Source organism: Tyto alba, unplaced genomic scaffold (genome assembly GCF_018691265.1).
Source record: "Tyto alba isolate M040663 unplaced genomic scaffold, T.alba_DEE_v4.0 Super-Scaffold_44, whole genome shotgun sequence".
In the NCBI taxonomy this organism is placed as follows: domain Eukaryota; kingdom Metazoa; phylum Chordata; class Aves; order Strigiformes; family Tytonidae; genus Tyto; species Tyto alba.
This window is the reverse complement of record NW_024881320.1, coordinates 255,522-275,480: the sequence shown is the minus strand read 5'-3', so window position 1 is coordinate 275,480 and position 19,959 is coordinate 255,522. Positions and strand designations below refer to the sequence as shown.

Genomic DNA, 19,959 nt, shown 5'->3' with positions numbered 1-19,959 from the left:
GATATACTGCTATTTTTTTTTCCTTTTTTAAAATGATAGATGGATATGTGTATACATACACACACATATATACCCTAACAAAAATGATCATGATAACAAGTTCAGAAATGTTTCTTTTTGGAAGCAACCCATAATATCCTATCTCAGGACCATTCAACTTTAGCAAGCGCCACACTTGAATATCCAACAGAAATTAGTATTTTTTACCTGGTATTGTGTGTAGTGTAAGTCCAGTATTTGACAGTTTTACCTGTCTTCCAAATACTGTCCCCAGGAAGTCTCACCCAGTGTCCGTGTTACGTGAGGGCTCCTGGTCACAGCTGGCTCGTGTTGCTGCTGAGGAGGGGGGAAGCTTGATATATTCATTGCAAGAAAACAAAGATTATGTAGGAAGGAAGGCAAAGATGTAGGAGAAGCGAAGGGTTAGGAAAGTAGTGCCCCAGAGTATGCTGTGGAAGAGATGGGATGAAGAGCTCTGCCAGGGAAAACAGGGAAGGAAATGGAGTGAAGCTGAGACTGCAGTGTGTCAGTCCCTGACTAACAGGACAGCGCGTGGGCTTTTATATGGGGGGGGGGGGGGAACAGGTCTTAGAAGCCCCTGAAGCCTCCAGGCACCTGAGGAGTGAAACATCTGCTGAAAGGCATCCTCATTTATGTTTGGAACCTGCCTGTTCTTTGTAGCAGGGGAACTTGAGTCTGGTTTAATTTCAGGTAAAGATAATTTTTTGTCCTGAAAGAAGACTCTTTTGAGACCCGAGACAGCCAGGTGAGCACCACTGCATAAATCACAGCTTGAATAGTCAAGCAAGAACCAAGTCCTTACCCTGGCTCATGAAATCACTGGTCTCACGAAGTGAAAAATCAGTGCTGTGCCACTCCCTTTCGTCGGCAGAGGGCATAATTTGAGCAAAGATGTTTATGCAGGCAACGAGAGAGAAGGGCTTGGAGATGCGTGAAGAGCAACCTGAGTGTGTCTGTGTGTACACGTATGTATTTATGTAATACCTGTTTATATGTTATGATGTAAACAGTTTGCCTCCATACGTTATTTATTTTCCATCCAGTGACACACACGCATGCACAAAAAAATCCTTTCCAGTCTGCTCCAGTTTCTTCCTTCTTCCAAAGATTTTTCACCAGTAATCCCTTGGACTTACAAGCACACTGTAATTCAGTCACTTCAGAATTCAGAGGAGAAATGAACCTCACTTCTTTCCAACCCCCTGTTTCATATGTGAAAGCTCCACATTTGGGATGACAGACTGTTGAACTGAAGAGTATCGTTTTGCATTGGACTCCTTCTAGCATGAGGATCAGTTTCATCCTCATCTCAAGTACTATGGGCAAGCCTGGTCAGTGTGAGAAGACAGGCACAATAATGGAATAGCAACAGGCAGGAAGGAGTTAAGCAGCACCAGCAAGTGCTTCCCAATCACAGTACGTGCCCTTTTTTTGCTTGGAGAACAGAATCCTGGTAATTGCCAATCATTATAGATATGCATTTTATTCACAAACTAGTTCATTAAACAATTGTTCTTAAAAATAGCATAAAACTTGCCAGATGCGTTTGGCTGATATGCCTAATGTTGATGGGTCACGTCTGAGTCTCCTTCATAGTTTGCCGTTGCTGAATAGGGTTTTGTTTTCTCATTTCTTGTTCTGATGAAAACCGTGAGGTGATTGTGCTTTTAAGAACAAGACGTACCTTTACCCTTCCTGTCCCACAAAATGCTCAGTGAGCCCATACTCTGGCTCTTTGAGAAAGACAATCGTGGATTGTTGGCCAAACTTGAATGTGGTACTTTGTTGTGTGTGTGTGTGCGCGCGCACGCGTGCATGCTATTCTGCCTCTTCTTTGTTGTGGCCTTTTTTTTAATGACTAAATGTAAACATTTTCTATCAAAAATTAATATTTTTATATTTGGCGGGGCGAGGTTCTTTTCACTGTTGAGGTTCAATATTTAAGGAGCAAATCTGTGACAAAATGAGAGTCCTGTGAGCACCATAAACTTCCAAGGAACTTTCAAATGGTAAAGCAAGAAGAGCAGGAGCAGACTATTCTTAATGAGAGTGTACATTATGGTAACACTTGGTGTTTCTGTAACACTATCTCATTTTTGCTTTAGCAATATTGGGTGCATCTGTTAAATCCTATGACAGCTGCTAGGTAACACTGGTTATTACTTGGGTAGTGTGAAGAAGAAAGTGTCCTTAAAAGGGTGGCTGTGTTCATACTCTGTGGAGCCAGACTGACCTACGTCTTTGGCCAAGGGGAAAACAGCATACCTGAAACCAGATATTTTATCTTGCAGTGGAAGCGTTGTGCTCCTGTGACTTAAATGCTTCATAGAAAAGTGCCTTTTTCAGAATAAAGAATACGATTTCCCTCATGGGGGTTGAAACTGTTGCTTAGGAAACAAGGAAAAAAGGCAACAGTTCCCAGAATAAAGAGAAGTGTAAGAGGAGTCTCATAACCTGAATGGCAAGAAAGAACAGAGCGATCTCCCTTGAAAGGGGAGGCCAATCCCCTGTGACAGTAGCATTTCTAAAAGTAAATGAGGGTTTGAGTTCTGACATGAAAAGCTGGAAACAGTTTTGATACCTGACACTGGTATTCAGACATTTACATAAAATGTAGCTGAGGATGTCTTCGGGTGAGTGTAGCATTATTTTGGTCAGAAGGAAGAATCCATGAAGAAAAGATGAATATCGCAAGAAAGTGGAAACGGCATTAAATGTTGCTGCAATTTGTAAAGAAATCACTGAAAGGATTGTTATAGTTACTTCTAAGAGTTTGAAGATACGTAAACTGAAAACTTCGATTTGCTGTTACCTCAGAAACTGCTTTTTAGAGCGATAACTTATTTTCCATATGTAATCATTCTCAGCATTTTCAGCTCAAATATTCTCTTCTAACCTCCATGGCACACAAGCCTGCTGCAATCTGCTGGTGCACTGCAGCAGTTTCTGACTCCTTTATTCGATGCTTGTCTATACTTTAGCAATGCTAGCTGAACTCCTCATGCAAAAATTCACTGTATTTACTTAATTACTACTTACAACCATTTGCTGAATGCAGAATGACCATGTATAAACACAGCAGTGAGGCATTTCAGGTTTGATTTACTCCGGTTTCTTGTCAGGCGTATTTGGTTCATGGGACAGCCTTTGGATTTACAGTAGGTTTTCTTGAGACTGAAAGTCAGAATGCCAAATTTCATCCCAAAGCACAGGTGCTCAGCAAAGTTGAGAAACTATGAGTTGCATGAAATGTATGTGTGTTGGGGGGTATGTTGTTATAGAAAAAATTGTATGGACTGAAGGCAGTTATATTTTTCAATCTCAAGATCTCGAGGCAGCAGAATGTTAAGGTTCCTAAACGTCTAGAATAATATTCAGGTGAAACTACCACTGGATTATATTTCATTGAAAGATTGCGAAATACCGTTGCTGCAAGGTACTAAGAACTAGTTGGACAAGTATTTGTCAGGAGTTGTTTTTGTAGTTCACCCTTCCTTTAGGCAAAGTGGTGCAGTAGAAAAAAAAATCTGTTGGCAGTCCTTCCCACTGCCTGAGAAGGCTTATTAAACAGAAGATGAAACTGGAATAGCTAGTCATGCTCATTCAGTGACAGCCAAGTGTCTGCTAATGTGTTTGGCCTGTGGTCATACAGGCTGCAGATTCAGTACAGTTTCCAGGGCTATCAGTAAAAAATCTCCCATTTATACTCCTGCCAGGGGAGCTTGGAATACCGAGACTAATTCTGTAATGCCACTGGGTTGTCTGCATGAGCAGTGTACTAGACCTCCTCAACGTTGTACTGGCTGTAGAAAATCTGGCAGAAACAAGCCCTAAAAAGACAATGTTAATGCTTGATTGAAAAAGCAGATTACGTGTTTGATGGTAAAATGGTCCTGAGAGTATATGCACATGAATTTGCAAATTCTGATGAACAGCCTAATACAATTGCAAGCTGGAAATGAAATTCAAATGAGGAAAGTGCGTCTTAAAGCAGTTGTTTCTTGAGCATCTGTTCTGCCACAACACTGCATCTGCATTACTCTCTTCTCGGTGTTCCTCTACCATATATACCAATGAATTATCTTTGCTTTTTTCTATGGTTACAGTGTATAGAAAATTTATTTTTCCCAGAGTGTAAACTAACATCTTTTCTTCCTATAAAATGTTAGCAAGATACAAGCATAATATGCTGTATTAAATAATGCATTTCCTATACATATATAAATATATATATTACTATGATAACATATCACATATTTTTAAATAACACAGTCTCTATTTCCCCCCAGCATAACAATATTAAGACAAAAGTACATATAAAATCATTTAGTCAACAAACTAAACTAGTTTTAAAAGTAGTTTCGAATTGGGGAGGCCATTTGTCCAGCTGGCCCCCTTCCACCTGAGGTCCACATCTACTGTTGGCTGTTTTAACTGACATGCTGCATAAAACAAGGAGGCAGTCTCACAGATTGCTACGGTGGCAGTGCCACCAGAAGTACTTACAGCCCCTGCTTCCGGGGCAGACGACTGTCTTTTTCCTTTGGCTCATTGTCCCCTTAGCTGTGTTAGCTCACCTCTCTGCGCAACCACCCCACAAACAAGATCAGAGACCTCATCTCTCTTAAAAGGAACTCAGGGAAGAAAAAGCGATGGTAATTTTTAACCTGATCAGTTTATTGCACCACCACACAGCCAATCATACCAACACAACAGAGTGAGGAGGGGGCCAGAGCAGGGGCTGGAATGCCTGTGTATGAGGAGGCAGCTCCTCCTGATGTTTTGCTGTCAAAACAGTTGCTTTTGAAATTGTGGCCAACGTCACATTTGCAGTCTGTCCAACTTACTGAGGGAACTGCTAGGTAGGAGGTCAGAAGGCCATTCAGATACCATTCCAAATAAATTCTTCTGCAGTTATTTTCAATTTGTTGAAGAAAATGCTATAAACACTAACATCTCAAGTGCCCTCCAGCTGTCAGCACTCAGCTGCTAGTGTTGTAGGGGGGTTCCTGTACGCTGAACCATGCGGGATTACAACAGTTGTGCATGTCAGACTTTTCTTCGTTCTCTCCCCAAACCCTTAGAGCAAAGAGCATGAAGTGCTGTGTTAATGGACACCATACACACTGGCCATATATCACTGTACCAGTGAAGTGTTTGTACTAGGAGTGCGAGTGGCCATACTACATTTTGAAAAAACCCACAGCAGAGATCTACCTGCTCTTTATGGTCTCAGGCCCGCATAGTAACAAGTGCTATTTAAGGAACCCTGTCCATGCACTTCTTCCTATCTATTGCTCTGTTTCCTATATTAGAGGTATCTAGAATCAGACAATCTGAAAGGGGAACATAATTTCCTGTATACTTTTATCACTGTGTATACACCTGTGCACTGTCTCGTACCTTATGCTTAGTCATGTTCATTGTTGCCATGGAAAATTAATCTGCTGTAACTTCTGTTCTTAAGGGTCCTTGTACAGAAATTGGATAAACATTCCCTAAAAAAGGCCCGTGAAGTAAGATTTTATTATTTAAAAAATAGTTAAGGGACCAATGCAAAAATCTCAGTTTCTAAATTCTCTAGATTTTGCAGTAGTTTGTAATAGTAGATTTTGCTGTTGTTTGTAATGGGCTTTCTATAGTTTTATAGTGAAATTAAGTTATTTACTGATGAAGAGCAGCTTAACAGTGCAGTATTTTTTTCCTTCTGCAGTAGGTAGAAATCAGTCGTGGGGTGCTCTCCACGTTTTTTCAGTTTATCAGCATTAGCTAAATGCTTTATGAATGTCCCTTTGAGTGTTCATGTTTAACTGCTCAAGAGCACTTGATAAGGCAATAAAACAAAGATTCATTACAATGTGCTCATAACTCTTACGGATCTAGCTTTACACTCTGACTCTCTCCTCCTGGTTAATCATTAGTGAATCATATTAAGCATGCTTGGGAAGCAAACTAATTTGGTTTGCTACAAATCTGTGAGGTGGACTCTTTGCCTACACAGCATGATGCAAAATCATACTCTTTAAAAGGCAATTTAAAAATTTTTGTTGGGTCTGAAACAGGTGATGGGTTTTGATCCAAACTGATGACACATAACAGATAAACAGTGTATTTTACAACTCAGCCTGTCTTGATTTTAGGTGATACTGTAATTATTTTTTCCTGTATTCTTTCCAGCAGCTCATGCAAGAAAGTACTAGATGTTCCCATGATATTCCATTTTTTGATATAAACAGTTTGGTAATTGCTGGCTCAGTAGAGTCTTGGTTCTATTAAGCATTTATTGTGGTATTGCTCAGCTGTCTCTGGCACTCATCTGTGGTACATAAATGGAGCTGGAATTAATTAAATTCAGGTAAAAGACTAGATCTACAATGGCAAGTAAGGCACAGTATTTCAGTGTTTAATTCTCAGATGCCCTATTTTTTCAAGGAAATCTATAGACCACATGAAGGGGTGGGAGTTATATGTTAAAAACAGGAGGGCAAACACTATAATGAATTTAAACTCAGTGACAATTTTCTTACTTTTCTTAGTTATCTTTTGCAGATGCATTTAATAGTTGTTCTCTGACTGCAAGTCTGGTATACACAGACCACTGGTATGTGTTTGAACTGATATTTATTCCTTTTATCTTAACCAGAATTACTGTGCTTTAGTGGCTCTCACTGAATTTCCTCTAATTTAGTTTGAGGAGCTGCTCACTCAGTAAACTTTTCCAGTCAATTTATCTGACTTCTGTATTGTCAGTTTTCTCTGCATATCTTGCTGAGGCTGAAACACTCACTGCAGTGGTGGGACGAGAAATCTGAACATTGCAGGTGGACAGATACTCTACCAAAGAGAAAAAAATAGTTAATGCTGTCTGTTGCAATCAAAGAGAAAGTATTTCACAGATCGGATCCTCACCGATGTTTCAGTTCTTTGACAATTAAGGGCATTAATCTTAAAAATGCAGTTCAGTTTTAATTTTGCATGCAAGGTGACTCTTTTTCTTCTCACAGGTTAAGTAACAAGGCAACTGTTACGTACGTGTTCCGATCCACAGCCTGACGTAGGTGAGTTGATAGCAGGCTACAGCTCTGTAATAACTTAGGCTGCTGAGATCAGTATCTTTAACTTCAGAGTAAGAATGTGTGTTAGTCACTCTCACTGTTTAAAAACTCAGTGGTTTTGCAATTTTTTTGGACAATCCTTTACGAATCCCTAAGCTTACATCCAGAGTGAATGCAGGGCTTCAGACCAGAGTACAATAGTTTTTTGAGGCATCACTGTGAATATGAAAATTATCATAATCGTTGGTGAGAGACGGGTCAGACGTAGTCATTTAGAAGTCTTCACTGCTCGTGCAGACCTTGACCTGGTAAGCATTACTTCATCAAAACTCACATTTCCAGCTGAAACTCCATAGGGTATTTGCCTCCTGAATTTGATTTTTTGATTGTACATCTCTGCTTATAGAAACAGAAAATTTATAAACAGCTGACCACTGGGCAACCAGGCTGATAGCTTCTCAAAGTCTCTGACTCCCACTTTACCGTACAGTACCATTTAGACATGCTTACGGTAAGGCAAATAAGCTCTGGTTGCTGTGGCAGCTGAAAAGGTTTATCAGTATCTACCTCTGTCTTCAGCCTTGAGAATAAGGGGACTAAAGTAGCCTGATACATAATACAGTGGTACAGGAAAGCAGGACAAAAGAAGTCCGCAACCTGCAGATACTTAGTTACTTTTGGCAGGGGTACAGGACATTTTTAATTTTATAGGGTTTTACATGTATTTTAAGTGCATTGGTTTAAAGGCCGTAATTAACAGCCCTACGGATTTGATGAGTACCAGATATTTCAAAACTATTGCCACAATGAAATCTGTTGTCACTAGTATATCCAAGAGAACAGCAGATAGGTGAAGTCACTTAAAGGCCTTTGGAAATGGACTTTTTAGAAAACGAGTATGAAATTGGGAGGGAAAAAAAAAAAAAAAAAGATTATTCCCAAGTCACCTGGATTTTAAGAAGATTGATTCTTGTAAAACAAAAGACACTTCAGTTTCCCACTAGTGGGTTGCAATCATCTTGTTGACTTCGAAGCTTTTTCTTGAAGATGGATATTGATGTGGATGGCTGGTAAAATATACTCCAGATCTCACCAGCAGTAGCAGCCTCACTGGAATCTTCTGTTTCAGTTGCAGATGGTATCTGATGGGATCTAGGAAACAAGTGTTAATTCACTGTGTTAAGGTGCCTGGGAAGCTGCTGTTGTTAGTATGTCTGCATTACTGCTATACTGGTGACGTTAGCAGCTTCCACTACATCTGTGACACCTTTTCTTTCTACCTGCTGCACTGTTATCTAGGTTTTTGGAATGTTTGTTGGTTATTTCTTGACCAAATGAAAAGTTAGGCATTCTGTTGCTAGAATAGTTGCTAACCTAATGAAAGCAGTGACATTAAGCTAAGAAGTCTGTACATATTCTATTATTAATTGCTATTAATATGAATTAATTTCCCTATATATTTAAGCCTGTTTGTGGTAGGTAAATAAAATATTCAGCTGTTATGATTTGTTGATAACTCACCCATCATTTCATTCAATGAGCGTCCATCTGAAGGACACAAAAATTACTTGGTGTAAGTGTAGAGAAATATAGTAATAAAATTACATAGTTCTTAATAGGCAAAAAAAATTACACTGGTTAAGTGTCACACCATAATACAGATTTTCTTTTTTGTGACTCTCTTTTGAACCGTTTTCAATATTTCAGTAAAAGAAAGTATTAACCAGCCTACATCTACCTTTTTTTCCCCAGTTCCCCAATCTGGGGTGAGGTTTTAATTTTTTTTTTCCTGCAAAGTGTTACCATAATTTGACCTCTTTCCATCAATGCTAGGTGGCCAATTACGTTCTCCTCTTCGCTATATAACATCACTCAGTGTGAGAAACCTTTTTATTCCTTAAAATACAAATCTTGTCAAGACCAGAAGAGATACTCTAGCAGCAAATGCTATACTAACAGACTGGAAAGTTAAAAAATGTGCTTATTTAGTATCTCTATGAGGATACAAATATGTAATATGTAACCTGGTTCTGAATATGACCAATCTGACAGTATCAGAAGGCAGAGAAGTGAAGTGTACCAGGTTTGGTACAGATCTGAGATGTCAGTTCCCCAGGGACAGTTTTGCTGTATACGCACCTCATGGTAATGTGGAGGAGTATCTTTGCTATTATGGCTGTAACACTCAGGATGAGCAGTGCTGTGAGACTATATATTGTCCATTCTGTAAAAAAAGAAGAGGAGAGGGGAGAAGGGAGAGGGAGTGGCTCTCGGTACATTCATCTACTTACAGTTTTTAAGGAAAGAATATTGCACAGAAGAAACACATAGCCTTCTAATGCTTTATTCAGAACTGTAATTTGGAGATGCCTGAAGTGTTTTCTACAAAGACTGTCAGAAACTTTGTAACTCTCAGTCAGAACTGTTTTTTTCCCATGCAGGACTGCTCCCTATAAAATTGAAAATTGGGAAAATCCAAAGCATAAACCGGTAAAATCATCTAACTAGTAGCTCAGAAAGGAACCAAAACTAGCTCAGAGGAAAATTTAAAAGCAGACTAAATAACATACTGGAATATATGCTACCAGTAGTAACCATGTTTGCAAGGAGATGTCCTAGTTTTGTATCAGTAATTATGTAAGTAATCACTAAGTATCATGCGGGGTTTTTCTTCCTTTCTAGAGTCTACTGAGACAGGTGATCGGTATTTGTGTTCTGCTACTTTATTACCTTACACTTAAGTTTCTTGGTGATTGTGTTTTACTTTCCAATTTAGTTCTGGTTGTACCAGCAAGTCAAGCAGGACTTAAAGAACAGCTTGACACATGGTAACAGTTGAAGTATTTAAGAGACTGGGGCCTGAAGGGAGCTGATTTCTAAATTATTAGATCACCTTTTCATTTGGACTTCCATAATCTTGCAGTGAGAGGCTACAGTGTGTCGAGGTGGGAAAAGGGATGTCATCAGAATGTAACTGACATTTAGGACACTGAACAGCCTTGCAAGGACCCTGAGTTATTAGAACTTAATAAAGGCCATCACCTGAAGAAGTCCTGAAGCTCAAAGCAGCAAATAAAGGAAGCATACGGTCCCTTGCACCCAATACCCTTTCCTCAAAGCATTGACTGTTTGTGATGATTTCAGCAGTATTTTCGTAACTGCGTAACATCCAAAGGTGCTATTTCATCTTAGGTCGGTATGTCCAAGTTAAATTAATACTAGGCAGCTTAAATGTAGCTGTGGTAACTCGGGCACTAGCTTGGGCCTATTGCCAGAATATCTGCCCGCAACCCTTGGCATGGTCTGCAACCTGGTTAATTTGGGTATACGCAGCTCGTGCAGTCATGTCCTCATGCTTCAGGTTTGGAATGCAGACAGCTTCAGCACTACAGGACTATTAGAGTGTTCATAGTCTGATCGAGGCCCAGCTTCAACGGTTTGTAAAAACAGATGCCCAGGGTAGTTGAAAGACAGGCGAGACCAACAGTGATATTCACCAAAAGTGCATTTCCTTTCTTCAATTATTTACAACTCATTCATTTCCTGAATTACCTGATTTCTTGAAGGTGAGTTCTAGACACATGACAGTTCTCAGTGGCATCTCCCCTGCACCCATTAACTTGCCTCATCCTTGTCTAGCCCTCTTTGTATTATTGCTGTAGCTTTTGTGAATTGGGATAACTGGGATGCATCCAGCATTTAGGCTCTTCCAGACTCTACAAAAACCTTGCGCTTCCTTCAGCACCTTTTGCCGCCTCTGCGCTATGTACTGATCACTGAAGCTGATTCTAGTGAGGAGGCTGCTCTGACTCACAGTCTCATGTGCTTTCATTCTCAAAGACTCACCATCTTCACACTATTTCTAACTCATTTATGCTGAGAACTGAGTTTTGAAAAGTAATGAGAGCAGCACAGTTAGTGGTAATTAGACTAAACCAAAATTCATATATTAATAAAAGCCACAGTGAATCAGATAATGTGGAGGAGGTGGCAAAGGAAACAGTGACTCTAGATTGTACCGTGGCAAAATGTTTTCCCCGTTTCCACATGTTCTTGTAATATTACCAGGCATGGAGCTACTAGGATGACTTGGGCTGGTTGTGATGACATAAAGTATCTTTGATGATCGGGCTGCATTGATGCTGAGATTTGATTGATCATTTATCTTCTCTGAAAGGGTCTGATTCATTGGAATCTTGTTTTGATGCACATTGTCCTTCACAGCTGAAAATACAAGAGTATTATTACAATAACAATTTTTTAACAGGTGTAACTGCTTTATTTTGTGCTTGAAAATAGACGTGTGCTGCTTTCTGGTTTACTTAGAGAACTCTAATAGTCAAATTATGTCTGATGCCAGAAAAAGCCTGTACTTCAACAGGTTGGGGTTCTCAGAATTTTTCTGGAAGATAATTGTTCATCATAACAGTAGGTACAACTCAAGGACTAAAATGTTCTCTCCTGATGACTTTTGATCTGAGTGGAACAGACTGTTGCAAAGAGACAAGATGAACCAAGATGCAGATGGACGGCAGTTTTTTTTGTTTTGTTTCAGCTTTGTAATTTTCCAATTTGTTTTGACAGGCAGGTATGTTTAGGATTGAATTTTTGAAAAATTACGTTTATCTATTCATGGCATAGCTGACTGGGGTGTTCCAAAATGAGGGAAATTTTAGTGAAGCTTTTACCTACTGAGCAGTGGCAAGATAGACGAAACACCTGTAGACATGAGAGTTAAAATATTTGCTTTTTTGCCACTTCAGAAATCTCCTGCATGGATTAAACACTTTAACGGCTCATTGAAAGGTAGAAATGGCAAAGTTAGCCTCTTACCTCTATATCTGATAGCAAATCCCTGGGCTTGATTGATTTCATCTGAGAAAAAGTACAAAATGACAAAATCCAAAGAGATGTTAAAGGTGTGGGGAGGTCGGTTCTTGCCATTAAAACGAGCTAGAACATGATAGGTATAGCCATCCAGCAATTCCACCATATCTGTAGCATCTTTGATTTCAAAAAGGGCAAAGCTGAAGTGGATTTGAGATGCTCCTGGAACTTGTATGGTCCAGTAACACACTTTGCCTGTGCCATACGTGTCGGGAAAATCTGGGGAGTAGATCACAGCTGTAGCAGAAGTGTAATTCCCTCCACAGGCACCAATAAGGGCTGTGAAAAGAAGAGGAGAGGGAGAAAAATGAAAACACGAGGTTATGCATTCATTATGCACAGCTTTATCACTCTCTAGATTCTAATACTCAAATGTGATTTGAAGCTACAGGCTTGCTGCCTCAGCAGGATGCGCTGTCGCAGACTGTTACTCTTGGACAGACTGGGAGCACAGGTATTATGTTGCATTTCCTTGGAATACACCCATTCCCTCTCATTACTCTGAGACCCATGTATCAGTTTTGATTACTGCAACTATCCTTTGTCCTTGCATGTAACCGTGTGCCCTTTGCCGCATCCCTGCAGGAATAGGATGAAAGCTGAATGACTGGTTCTGGGACGTGAACTCCATCCCTATCAAACAGGCAGACAAGAGGATTAGTGACTGTAACTCTCACTGCTGAATTATTGAAATTCCTTCACAGCCTCATCAAACTGAAAAAAAATGAGTCTTCACAGAATAGCTGAGGTTGTCTAGTTCAATCCCACTGCTCAAAGCAGAAGACACCGTCTAGTTGTGTTCTGAGGTGCCAAGGATGGCAACTCCACAACCTCTCTGGGCAACCTGCTCCAGTGTCACCTTCACCATAAGGAGTTTTTCCTTATGTTTAAATGAATTTTCCTGTCTATCAATTTGTGCCTGTTGCCTCTTGTCTGTGCACCAGATAACACTGAGGAGAGTCTGGCTTTATCTTTACACCCTCCCATTGGTTATTTATACAAATTAAAAATATCCTGCCCTGAGCCTTCTTTTCTCAAGGCTAAACAATCCAAGATCCCGCAGGCTCTCCCTGTATGAATGATGCTGTCATCCCTTAATCACTTTTGTGGCCATTTGTATGTGCTTCTTAAGCATCTTGTCTTTTGATCTTGTCCAGTTAATGTTTGACCTCACCTTCACTAAGTAACTTAGCAAAAGATCCTGTTATGAAGTCTAAAGAAAATCTTTTGGATTTGTTGCTTTTATATTCAAAACAAGTTCACACCAAGTAAATCTTTATATTCCTTGACAACTATCCAGATTCCCAAGTGCAAACTTATTTACCAATGAATCCAGAGAGAAGCTCAAATGCCAGCCAGCTGACTTAATGCATATATAACTCTTAAAATGTATTCTATATAGGTATATATGCTTATATATGTATTTTTATATATCCCCTAAATACACTTTTAATAATATATTTCACAACAAAACTGATTGGATCAAGTTATTACTCCCCCATATCATTGGCTGAAGGACTGAAGAATCAAAAGTATAATTATTTTTTCTGAAAGCTTAATTAAAGCCCTGTAATAGAGGCCTGTGAGAATGGAAATAAAGCAAGTTTTGCAGTGTCTGTTTTTACAGGCCTCTGAGAAAGAGCTTTAATAAATAGAAATTAAAAGAGAGTTGGGGGAACGAGAACAAGAAGTAGCTATGTCTGCCAGAAAAATCACATGAAAACATTTCTCTCTTTTTCTGGAGCAAGGCCTGATCACAGCCTGAGCAAACCTCACACTTCAGCGCCGCACTATGAAAGACCTTATAGAGGAACTGAAAGAATATGAAAGAAGAATAGAAAGAATGTGAAAGGCCCCACAGAGGTAGTAGGGCCCATAGAGGAATTTGTGTTTGGCACTTACTCCATGCTAACAGAGCTAGTGATTCAATCAGATAGAATTGTTTGAATAGACAGAATAGATTGAATTGATAAACTGAAATTTGTCATTGAGATATCAGATTTCCTCTTTGCAAATGGCTTATAGGTATTGTTACATTTGGCTGTGCTGTTTGTAATTACTGAATCACAAGATGTACTTCAAACCAGCCATATTAACGAAGAAAGCCAATGGCTAGTGCTCCACAGATGCCTAACGAAGTACAGCCTTGCCCCATATCGAATGGAAATGCTTTCCTTCTCTCATGTCCTTCTAGAGCTGGCAGAGTTCTGTGTCGTGGGTCTGGATGTTACAGCTTTAGACCATGACAGTAGCACATAAACACATAAAGTTTATAAGGGGGGAGGGAGGAGGGGTGTACAGGGATCAAGGTGAAGTTTCTGGGGATATGACATAATCTGGAAAAAGAGGAATGAGGTGAGCAGGTGTTGCTCCTCAGCAAAACAGGTGGCAGTTGCTAGGACGTCCTCTCTTACCTGGCCGTAGCTCTCTCCCTTGCCAGAAAAGACAGTGCAGGTCCTCAGGGCAACATCCTGCAGAGCCCTCGATCATTGCAGAAAAGGAAAGCTACAGGGGAAGCCTTTACCCACTGAGGATTTGGGAAGCCAAGAGCAGAAGGAAACAGAGGATGCTGCAGTGTGAAGCTACATGCTGTCTCAACACTGAAAGCAACGCGCAACCCTGGTGCATCTTTTATCTTGAGGAGATTTGGAATGTGAACAGAGTGATTAATGCCTGTCTCAACTGAAATGTCTTTCTGTCTCTCCAGCTGGGAACCAGTGTTTTAGAGTAAGGAGATGGGAAGTTTGGTTCTGTGTTCAGAAGATGGAAAAAGACGGTGCTTTTAGTTCCAGAAAGTTTATAACTAGACTTAAAATGTAGTTTCTCCATCAGAGGCAGTTGAGATCTGAGAAACAACGATATATCAGTGCATACTGTGAACTTTTCCAGTACTCCCAGCTATACTGGGAGCCCGTACTGCAGCCAGACACTGGGTACTCATACCACCAACCTGTGAAGTCACACAGCTGGCATTGGTATGTATACTGAAAAGGAGAGTAGAATGGAGGACTTCTATGTATAAGAAATTATTAAATCAGCAATGGTCTTAATAGCAACCTAACTTGATCTTACTTTTGCAGTACACTCCTGTCTCAAGCCTACGACCCTGCTTCGTGTTGTGTTAACTGGGTTGTAGCAAGTCTCATCTGGTTTAATAAAAAAAAAATCAAGTTGGTGTAGACTGAAATTTTGAGGTGCCTCACTTAGTCATATATCTACTCTCTGGTAAGATCAGTTCTGAAGGAGTCTTCCCGTGACGTGCTCTTTGTGATAGCTGAGTTAGTACCATTTGTGTGGCCTTAAGAGACCATTTCTGGAGCATGAGTCAGTTGCCTGAGCAGGCATCATTTCTTGGAAGAGCTATTTCACATTATTAATGGATGTGAATTTTATGCAGAAATGGAAAGCAGCTTTATTTTATACTGAAATTATGTGTTTTGCTGTTTTGTGTGCAACAGTTCTCATTGCATTTAAACCCTTTTCCCTAATTTGCTGAACATTTGAGGCCTCTCCATTGGGAAAAAGTGAGCCTGTTTCAATACTTACTGTCAAAAAGAATGACTCTGCCATCCCCACCACAAGGCTGAGTATGGTCACCAAAGCAAACACTGTTGCATTCCGTACTGGCTGCCTCCCCATATCTCCAGTAGTCGGGATTATTTCCACAGAAACAAGCATAACCTGATTCCATGCCTGCGAACTTTGACAACAAAGATGCATGAGGAAGGGCGGGATAATATTTAAAGGACTGACAGCACAAGGTTGTATGAGCAAGAAAGCTGGCAGCAGAATATGTGTGTTTTGGAGAAGTATGACTAGTCAGAGGTCCCACGACATACTGGTTTTGTTTGAGCTGTCAGGATGCTACTTAAGACTAGCAAGAAAGATGGAATGGAGGGCAATTAGGGCACCCTGCTATCCCTCATAGCTGCAGTAAGCAAGCAGACTTTTTCCTGGCATCCTGGCATTATTAATTGCTCGTTTGCCCAGACTGCTCTGGATGCAGAGAGACGGCTAGGTCCCTTGCAGTGGGAGTGAGACCTTAGACCTTCTAAAGGTGAAGAAGAAAAAAAAAAAAAAAAAAAAGTGGGGAGGGGGAGAATTAAGATTGAGAGCTCTAGGCATATTGCCATCTTTTGTCTTTGAAAACATTTTGTAAATGTATGTCAAAGAAATCACCTTAAATTGTTGACTTCGGCAGGAACTGATGCATGTTTGGATAGTAAGTTTATTGGAAGTCTCGCTGGTGCCAGTCAAAGGTGGTGGCTCTCCATGGTCCTTGTAACACCCTAGATTCCCCGGCACTGGCAAGAATAACAGACAACAGTCATTCTAAAGGTGTGCCTGGGAACACCCAAGACACAGACCACTTTCTGCACTACCTGGTAACTAAGCAGCTCTCTACATTTTCTTGTCTTGATTTCGCAGTATGGGAAATGTTACTCTATGCTAGATCCTTGTCATATTTTCCAAACATGCCCAGGTGGTGAAAATAGCATCATATCTTCTTAGCAATACACCTGCAATATTCTCTAGTTGGTTTCTGCAAGCTGCAATAATATAGACAAGATAAATACCTCGTTCATGTCTCCTGATACAGACAATTTTTTTTTTTTTTTTAAAAAAAAGGCATTAAGTGGGTTCAGAGGTTTTGTGGATTTTTTTGACTACAGTCGTGCATATTCTAACAATGTAATTTCAACAATGTGATTTCTATCTGATCTCTGAAGCAATGACGTTCTGGAAGGTTTCTAAACAGGATATTTGAGGAAGGGAACCTAAACTGGTTTAGGTTGGTGTGTGGCAAGTTTTATGAGAGGGACTATAGACTTATATAGGGGATTTTCCTAATATTTAAAACTTGAATTCTGATGTGAAGTCAAAGTGTCCTATTTTATGGTATGTACAAAGAGATTCCAAATGAGCAATATTACTTTTTTAAAGAAGCATCTATTTATACTGTACTAATACAATGTTTCAAGGCTCCTTGGTCACTCTGGGAGGTCAGAAAGAATCTTACCCCTTCAATGCATAATTTGTCCTCTGGTTTTGTTTTGGTTTTGCACTTTTCATCAAAGCACTGGAATTTAGCCATGACTACTAGAGAGAGGATGTGGGGTACAATACAGTGCTGTGCCAATGGCATAAAATTGCTGTATCTGCTCACACACTTGGAATTAAATCTATTACCAGCTCTGTGGTCAGATAATTTTTATCCCTGTGCCAGATTAACAAGGATTATTTTTCATCCACCTAACCTCCACAGCTTTGTATAACACGTAATGCAGTCAGAGAACTGTAGAAGAGTTTTAGTTATTTGTTATTTCAGTACCCAGTAAATTCTGAACTGTCTTGCTATCATCTTGTGGCACAGCACTGTTTCAGGTTTTTGATTTACCAATAGTTTTTTTGGGGGGGGAGTGCTGGGTTTGGGGTTTTGCAGCCTCTGACGCCCAATAGCAGTGGATTAGCTGTTTTGGGGCTCCTTCTGAACTAGCCATCTCTTGTACAGGTGGCTCTTTGCTCTAACAGATAATCTGTGTGTTAATAAACTGCTTCTACACGATTGTACTTTCACAGAAATACAATAGGAATGCAATGATCCTTTTGTATAGAGCAATCTTGTACAGTAGTCCTGGAAGTATCTCTCCACTGGATTCTGGAAGGCCCAATTCTGGGATTTCTTATGGATGTCCATGTGCAGCAGCCATTGAAATAATGCCTTGGATTCAGAACCTCTATTTGTCTAATTCTAACAAAGATGATCTCACCCCTGTTCTTTTGGAATATTATATACTGAGCTTGTAAACTGATGTCAGCTTACTGTTAAAATCTGAATCATCCTGACATCTGGAACAGTTAGCAGGCCTGAGAACTTGCTCCCAGCCTTAGACTATGTTGCATATGACAGCTTCCTTTGTTTGAGGAAAATGATGAACATATCTATTAGTGACCAACAAATATACTAGCGTGTATATGATTATACTCTTAAGGAGGATGATTATAGTATTATAAATAAGAAGTAATGAATCTGGGAAGAAGATTCAAGTATGTATATTTTTTGAATTAGATAAATATAATTCATAAAATAATTTTGTTTTCTAAGAATGATACAATTTCAAGTATAAATACTTGCATGGAGCTATGGCTTTGATATGCCCTGCAGCAACATGCGTGTAAGTACTGAGACTTCAAGTTACAGCCTGATTTAACATACCTTTGGAAATCCCCATTTGCAGCCCCACCCCAGCTGAGTACAGCTGGGCAGATAAATCTCAAAGAGAGCTCCATTTTCTGTACAGTGCATGATTTCACTGCCCTGAAATAGCTTCCTAATTAACCAACCTAGCTCATTTTCCTAGGAGACCTGGGATTTCCTAAAAACACGTATTTTACATATATATACTTCTTTTTTTAAAAGTAGCTTTAGTGGTGAGATCCTTCAACCTCGTCTCCAGAGGATCCGCACTTCAATATGTTCCATGTTAAGAAACCAGACTAAGTAATCTGAAAACTTCTTATATTTTGTAACTAAATCAAGCATAACATTTGGGTACATCCTAAAGCTAATTAGTCTCTTTGGTGTCCCAGTAGTATTTTAACTTTCTTGTATCTAGCAAACAAAATTAGTGTCATGTGAGTGGGAATAAACAGGAGAAGCATCAGTCTAGCCCAACAGCAGTAATTTCCATGACAATGCCCAGCCCTTCAAATTACTTTGATAGCAAATGAACAAACGACATGAGCCCAAGGATATACTCTCAGCTAAAAGCACTTTAGTAGTCCCACATCAAATACAGGATTAAACGCTCTTCTGAACTGGGACGACACACAAAAGCATTACTTCTGTACGTGCATGTATGATTTAGGTATGTCGGTTCTTCCTACGGCTACTGAGGTCCTAAACCTGAGACACCACTGAGCGGCTCCTGAAGGGTAATCAGAGTGCATAGTATAAGCATAATAGTAGAGAGGAGATCATTGGTAATCTGAGTTGGAGAAGATCTAATTGTCAAACACTGCCTTTATATTAGATCCACAGTGACCACCAATTACCACTTTTGCAACACTATTTTTAGTAGAATAATATGCTCCTCATTCATATGATATTAAACTGAATCTGGATGTCTGCATAGTGAGCCGCTCAACATAAATCTGAAACAAGACAGTGTACATTTATCTATGTGGAGCAGCTCCACAGAAAAGACCCTTGAGGTCCTGATAGACAGGGAGCTGAACGGGAGCCAGCAGTGTGCCAGGCAGCAAAGGCAGCCAACAGCCCTGCATTAAGATAAGCACAGCCAGAGATCAAGGGAAGTGATTGTTCCTCCACTCCACACTTGTTAGGACCACGATGTCCAGTTTGGGGCCCACCAGTGCAAGAAATACATTAATTGTCTGAAGCGAGTTCAGCAGAGAGCCAAGAGGCTCAGAAGGCTGGAGCACTCACCCCGTGAGAAGAGGCTGAAGGACTGGGGCTTGTTCAGCCTGCAGAAGAGAAGGCTGGGGTGGCAGCCCCTAGCAGCTTTGCAATACCTACGTGGAGGCTGTCACAACGATGGAACCCGGGTCTTCACAGTGATGCATTTTGGACAAGAGGTAAGGAGCTTAAGCTAAAACATGAGGTGTTCAGCCTGGATATAAGGCAAATCTTTTCACCATGCTGGCTGTCAAGCACGGGAACAAGGGCTCAGAAAGGGAGTGCACTCTGTGTTCCTGGAGGTTGTCGTGGCCTGACTGGGGAAACAGTCTAATCTGACAAACTGAGTAACTTGGTCTGATCTCAGAGCTGGCTCTGCTTTGAGCAGGAGGTTGGACTAGCTGATGGCCCAAGGTTCCTTCCAACCTAGAGCACCCTACAACCCTATGTGTATGTATAAATCTGTATATATATCTATATATATTCATATGTATATCTATATATAAAGCAATGAAGAATCCAAAGTATTTCTAGATAGGTAGTGACTGTAGTTACTCTGACCTTCAAAAATTTCCA

General features: G+C 40.2%; 1 protein-coding gene across 6 annotated transcripts in view; it reads right to left on the bottom strand.

Moving 5' to 3' along the window:
* The window catches only part of KREMEN1 (kringle containing transmembrane protein 1), a 41,524-nt gene that overhangs the window by 2,838 nt on the left and 18,727 nt on the right, over positions 1-19,959 (bottom strand). For 2 of the 6 annotated variants that reach the window (XM_042805722.1, XM_032986785.2), the window contains exons 4-9: positions 16,143-16,267; positions 15,510-15,663; positions 11,910-12,242; positions 11,142-11,300; positions 9,216-9,300; positions 4,678-8,228 (exon numbers count right to left, since the gene is read on the bottom strand). In XM_042805722.1, the coding sequence (XP_042661656.1) occupies positions 8,066-8,228; positions 9,216-9,300; positions 11,142-11,300; positions 11,910-12,242; positions 15,510-15,663; positions 16,143-16,267 (1,019 nt within the window). In that variant the 3' untranslated portion in view covers positions 4,678-8,065. Of the gene's footprint in view, positions 1-4,677; positions 8,229-9,215; positions 9,301-11,141; positions 11,301-11,909; positions 12,243-15,509; positions 15,664-16,142; positions 16,268-19,959 lie in introns of those variants that run through there. The other 4 variants (XM_042805723.1, XM_042805724.1, XM_042805725.1 and 1 more) reach the window with 4 other exon arrangements.